Source organism: Periophthalmus magnuspinnatus, chromosome 7 (genome assembly GCF_009829125.3).
Source record: "Periophthalmus magnuspinnatus isolate fPerMag1 chromosome 7, fPerMag1.2.pri, whole genome shotgun sequence".
Taxonomy (NCBI): domain Eukaryota; kingdom Metazoa; phylum Chordata; class Actinopteri; order Gobiiformes; family Gobiidae; genus Periophthalmus; species Periophthalmus magnuspinnatus.
In genome coordinates this window covers 4,420,057-4,426,563 of record NC_047132.1, presented here as the reverse complement: position 1 = coordinate 4,426,563, position 6,507 = coordinate 4,420,057, and the positions used below count along the sequence as shown (strand labels likewise).

Below are 6,507 nucleotides of genomic sequence, written 5' to 3'. Positions count from 1 at the left end.
ATGTGGCATGTGAAATCTGAGCTCATTTGGACCAAAAACCTGAGACTAGTAGGGTTTTGAAAATACACAACGAAAAATTTGGCGAATTTTCGATTCAATATAGCCGACTTCCTGTCCGTCCTAGGGCCGCACTATGATTGGCTTTTTTGCTTGTCTCCATGAGCTCTATCACTGGTGTGAATTTCGTCGAGCTAGGGCGAAAAATGCGTGTCGGCTCCCAATTCATTTTAAAATTTTGAATTTTCTAGGTGGCGCTGTCGAGCCAGTGTGTGTGGGTCATTTTCGTGATGCATATTTTCTTGAATTTTTTGCCAAGCCGGTCGATTTGATACCCCCATGTGAGACTTTTCGTCGACGTTCAGGGGGTGAAAATTGCGATCCCAGGGGGAGAAAAAAAATAATAATAAGAAGAAGAAACCCAGGAAGAACAATGCCCCTCGCCATCACTTCGTGAGTGGCGAGGGCCAATAAGTTAAGTAAGTTAAACAACAAATAAAATGTGGAAATGAAATTGGGCCAAACCTGTGCAGGGCAGATGAAGACAGAGCCATGAACCACAGGATAATTCATTTAACAACACCATAAAGTGCAAAAAAAAAGGAAGACAATCTTTTGTGGTACATTTTGTTTTGAGTAAATTGTGATAATTGAAATGATTCGACAAGTAGAGTCATTTGAGATTATTTCCAACATTTTTAAAATATCAGCAGTTTTAATAATAATGATATTATTTTAACTGTAATTATTTTGCGCATGATAATCATAACACAAAATGTCATTATTGTCCCATGTATGGTGCTAAGTAACAACACTCTGCACAGAGAATGCATCTGACCATCAAAGTAAAACAACTGCAGAAATCACATTTAACATATAAAAATGCCCTTTCTTTCCCCTGTAAAACTACGCACAGAGGAGGATCCAGCTACACAAAGTTCACGACTCGAGGGCCAGTCCAAAGAAAAGATGGCACCACTTTATATTAAAGGCACTGTACCTGATTTTACAATTTCAAAAAAAAAAAAAAAAAAAAAAGCCTTATGCATTCAGAGCATCCTAATTATTCACCACATTGAGTTTATAAGCACTTTCCATAACTCTCAGTGTGACCAGAGTTTTGACACCACAGTAAAGCTAGCAACAATTAGCATGCTAACAGCACACTTCCTGATTATCAGACAATAAAGTGCTTTACATTTACATACAAACAGCACAGAGTGGACTTTTTTTTACCTGAAGAACTGCTTATGCAATAATCTATACAAGACACATTTTGCCCAGATAAGAAACAATCATCAGGTGCAGTGCCTTTAGGACACACATCAAAAATATGCTTAATATTTAGAAAGCACATTTTATTCTAACCACTTGTTTCATCAATCTGTGCATACAGTAAGATTGTTAATTTCCTCTCACAAATACAAAATAAATCTCCAAAGTACATCATCAGTGTTACTCCTTGTGGAACTATAAATGGCTCCATATGTTCAAATATATAATTGTGTATACAGTACCTGTACCTTGGCCTGATGGTGTCCACTGCTTATCTCCATAGAGATATACAAACATAATGCTGTACTGTGCAACATTCCAGGCAAAGCCATGACATCTCCAAGGAGACAAGCAGGTGGCAGACCGCTCAACAGAAGTTCCTAAGTGCACCTTTAAAATGTTTCCTTTAAAGTGCATATAGCAGGTTCAACTCCTCATTTCACTGAAACACAGTTCACATTATTATATTTAAAAAAATCATTTTACAAAAAGTCTGGCATAATTTTTTTTTCAGTTTTTATTTTTATTTTTGTAGGTCTGGGTAAAATAATGATGCTGGTCTGAAAAGTTACACACAACAGAGGCAGCCTCTGGAGACAAGTTCAGCTGTTTGTGTCTAATTTGCTCTTTTTGTCGCCTCCAGGTAAAATAACACGTTTCTCTTTTTAACAGTTAATAGAGGCAGCTGTGAAAGAAAAAGCTGGTGATGAAGTCCTAAAGGATAAACAACAGACTCATACTACAAGAAGGACAGTGGTTAATGCACTGATGTCTCACATGATTGAACACCAGGGGAAGGTTTATATATTTGTTCAAATTTATACATGATTCTTAATGTTTCTAGTAGTACTTCCCCCCTAAGGCCTCCTGGAGCAGTATGCCCCTGGGATTGTGATGGCATTTCCTACTCTTGAAGATCTATATTTGAAGAAAGGCTAAGCAATAATTATTTAGCTTTTAAAGAAATGTAAAATGTGTTAACATTTAATATTAAGTACTATGGTTCCTTTTTTATTCAGAAGCACTTCTATAATGTTGCAAGTGGATCAGACACAAAGTTTTAAATGTGCTGAATGGATTTTTCACAATGTGTCTTATTAATCTGCACTTTACAGTGTGTATTTACTCTCCTCAAAATGTTAAATGAACTAAATTAAGAGTAAAAATAAAACACCTGTGTGTTGTTTAGCTAAATCTGGATAACCCTACAAAGTGATATCTGTTTACTCTCAAAGTGTTTCTATAACTCTTCATTTGAAAGTTAAACAGGCACAGGGTAATTAACATTTCAAAAAATGTTAAATTAACTTTGAAACAGAGTGAACCCAGTGTTAAAATATTCAGTGAGAGTCAATTTAATGCTCCAATTTTTGCTGTGTACTATCTCACCAAAGCAAGTCATAATAAATTTTTTTTTTTTTTAATTAGAAGAGGAAAACCTGCCATGTGTACTTTAAGTCCGCACTAGTATATACAAAGTGTTTCTCAGATGTTTGCAGTGATCTGCTCCTTCTTCACATTCACATTGATGAAGCTCTTGATGTTCCTGAGTTCCTTACTGTCAAAGTTCACCACGAGAACCATGGAGCCAGCTGCACTCGGAGTGAACTCCACCCGAGCTTTAGCCTCTTCTTTGGCACCAACCTCTCCAACTCTGAAGCATCACAGGGATGTTTGTCAGTGATTTCAATGAGAAGACTATCATTTAATCAAACTACAGCTGTGTGTCCACTGCACTGAGATTAATGCTTGTGGGGAAAATGTAGGTAGGGTCACATAATACTGTATAGCTGCTTTAAAAAAGACCTTGTGCTTGTGTCAGCTGTATAGCTATACTCTATGATACCTGAGGATCATCATGTTATAATTTACACATTTTAAATCACAATATTCATCTAAAACAACTTAATTAAAAAAACAAGTGTGCAGTCGTAGTAGTAGAAAACTGCGGTGCACGATGGAGCTGACGCGGCTGTAAATGTCACATAAAGTTGGCAGCTCTGAGGGGCAGCTGCAGATGATGCGAGTGAACTCATTTTTTCCATTTGCCCTGCGCGTATCACAAACTGAGAAAATAAAACTGGAGAACAAAGTAAGTAGAGAGCAGTGGGTGTATGTCGTGGTGGTGAAAATGGGAATTGATCGGCCTCTAGCTACTCTAGCTAAAGCCTCAGCCCGGTACCCGGTAGAACTACACTGACCTAACCACACAGACCCTAGATCGTGATATTCACTCAGACAAACAGTGGTCACAGTGTGAATGTGTGCTTCTGTGTAGTGTGACCTCCATAAATCTTATAAGATAAAAAATCCTGCAGTGGCTAAAGGCGTGAGAAGGTGAGACTTACTCGACCGTTATTGGCTGAGTCCCAGTTAGCCCCGCCCCTTCTGCAGTGAAGCTGCACTTGTGCAGTGGCTCTGGTAAAGGGTTGGACAGGGTCAGGTCCACACAGGCTGAAGAGTTCACATGCATCACTCCCTTAACCTGAAGATGCAGAGGAAAGTCCATTTACTAACACCAAATAATGTCACGTGATAATAATAAAGTGCTTCTGATTCATATTGTGTTGAATAGCATCATTTTTTGATTCACACTTGTCAAATGGTGCAATTACAAAATGCAAAACCAGCAGAAGTATAACATCTGATTTATAATTTGACATGAAATCTGGTATTTTCATGTCCAACATGAAAAGGAAATGTTCAAATTATAAACTTTTGTCACTTGTAGACTCACTCAGTGGGAACAGCAACCACAGCTTTTACTCAAGTAAGAGTACTGTTACACTGCACAATATACTACTCAAGTAAGTACAATCATAATGTGCACTATAATACCAATGCTTTTGTGATTCATTTATTTATTATGTATTTTCAAATGAAGACAGAATATAAGTGATTCAAGTGAGCATAGGTGTATCAGCAGGCATTCAAATAGAGAAATAAATACTTGTCCTGTTTGAGTGTTTGTAAGAGTAGAGCATATGAGTGGTTTCGGTGGTCACATATATGTGTACTGTACGGTGGTCACATATACATATGTGTGTACTGTATGGTGGTCACATATGTGTGTACTGTATGGTGGTCACATATGTGTGTACTGTACGGTGGTCACATATGTGTGTACTGTATGGTGGTTGCATATGTGTGTACTGTATGGTGGTCACATATACATATGTGTGTACTGTACGGTGGTCACATATGTGTGTACTGTACGGTGGTTGCATATGTGTGTACTGTACGGTGGTCGCATATGTGCGTACTGTACGGTGGTCACGTATGTGCGTGTACTGTACGGTGGTCACATATGTGTGTGTACTGTACAGTAGCCACATGGGGCGCTGTGGTTGTGGTTTGAAGGTGAGTCAGTCACATGTTTTGGAGGAAGTTTGAACCAAAAGTGAAATACATCTGTGAAGTATGCTAAAAGACCTTACAACATGCAATATCATCAGAAAGTTCAAAACACCACCATGGAGAGGACATGGAGGCAAAATGAAATATGGCAAAGGCTGGAATATTTAGCATTTTCTCACCTCAAAATTAAATTTGAGAGGAACAAATATATACTTTTGACAGATGTAAGAAATTGTTTTTATTAGTGTTTGTCCAGTAAAACTGAAAAATCTGGATATGGATCTTGCCTTCATCAAAGATGCTACATGTTTGTCATTTAATGTTTAACTGCTGTTCGAATGGTGCCCAGAAATGTGTCTTTAAATAAAATGTATAGTTATTATTATCATAATCTCTAGTTAAATAGACAAATCATATAAAAAAAATACAAAAAAACTAAAGTAATGGTAAATGTATTCAAACCAGGATCTTAAATTTGTCAGGCCCCCTTAATTATTCATATTTTGTGAAATTCTTAGGCTATGTTCTGCTAAAATTTTCTCCCCATCCTGGGAATTAGAATGTTTAACGGGTCTGCAGACTGTGTACTACCTGTATGTTTATGTCGGGCTCGTCCAGCACGATGTTCTTCTGGGCCTTACAGAAGTCCATATTCTGCTTGTCCACAGAGAGGGCCGACACCTGGATGAGTCTGTCTGGGGTCAGTGCTGGACCGTAGCTCTGGTACTCCAGTTTCAGTGGCACTCGCAGAACTACAAATGAAACAATATACTCTTAAAATTATGAAAAAGTCCCATTTATAACCCTTTTTAAAATTATAGGCAAACTATTTAAAAAAGCCAGAGTCTACAGTATAAAGTCAGTCATCTGTGTTGCCGTGTCTCAGACTGTACCTGGCCCAGTGGTTTAGTTGTGGTGTATCACTCACACTCAGAGCTCTGCTCTTGTTCACTGCCTTTGAAGCTGCACGAGTGAGACCACATGTTCATGCCATAACTGTTCATTTATTAAGGGAAAGGTCTACGGTGGACTCAGGCATCTGGCAAAAATAGCCTCCCAACAGGAAGAATCCAGTGCTCCACAGCACCTCCACAGCACCTCCACAACACCTCCACGGCACCTCTATGGCACCTCCACGGTGCCTCCACGGCACCTCTACAGCATCTCTACGGCACCTCCACGGCACCTCCACGGCACCTCCACGGCACCTCCACGGCACCTCCACGGCACCTCCACGGCACCTCCACGGCACCTCCACGACACCTCCACGGCACCTCCACGGCACCTCCACGCCACCTCTACAACATCTCTACGGCACCTCCACAGCACCTCCACGGCCCTCCACGGCACCTCCACACCACCTCCACGGCACCTCCACGGCACCTCCACAGCCCCTCCATGGCCCCTCCGCTGGCACCATCAGACTGCACGCTGTGTGAGCGACTTATTTACTTTTAAGTCATTGAGATCAGAGGGTGGCTCAGTGGCTCAGACCTGAAGGCCAGAGGATCGACTCCTGCTCAGACCAAGTTCTGTCATTATGTCCACTGTCCACATTGCCTCGGATTAATGTGTTTGTGTGGGCGTGAGTGTTGATGATGGCCGATGGTGCAGATTTGCAGGCTCATTTCACACAGTTTGCCCCAGGGTAGTTGTATAGTATCTAATAGTATAGCACGGTAGTATAATATTATCTTAACGCCACCGAGTGTGGAGTGAATGAATAATGACGACAGTGTAGAGCTTGGACATGTTGTAAAGTGCATTAAAAGTGTAAGGCATTATTATTATTAACTTTTCAATGAAATTGTACTTCTTGATGTCATACTTTTACTCCTATTTGATTTACATATATTTTACCAGTGCTCTTGAAGCAAC

The 6,507-nt window shown here is 39.9% G+C and overlaps 1 protein-coding gene across 1 annotated transcript in view; it reads right to left on the bottom strand.

Annotated features, from left to right (window-relative positions):
- Positions 1 to 506: 506 nt before the first annotated feature.
- Positions 507 to 6,507, bottom strand: part of LOC117374144 (protein-glutamine gamma-glutamyltransferase 2-like) — a 38,570-nt gene continuing 32,569 nt past the window's right edge. Inside the window, exons 13-15 of the mRNA XM_033970326.2 lie at positions 5,221 to 5,381; positions 3,621 to 3,757; positions 507 to 2,926 (exon numbers count right to left, since the gene is read on the bottom strand). Coding sequence (XP_033826217.2) covers positions 2,758 to 2,926; positions 3,621 to 3,757; positions 5,221 to 5,381 — 467 coding nt within the window. The 3' untranslated portion in view covers positions 507 to 2,757. The remainder of the gene's footprint in view (positions 2,927 to 3,620; positions 3,758 to 5,220; positions 5,382 to 6,507) is intronic.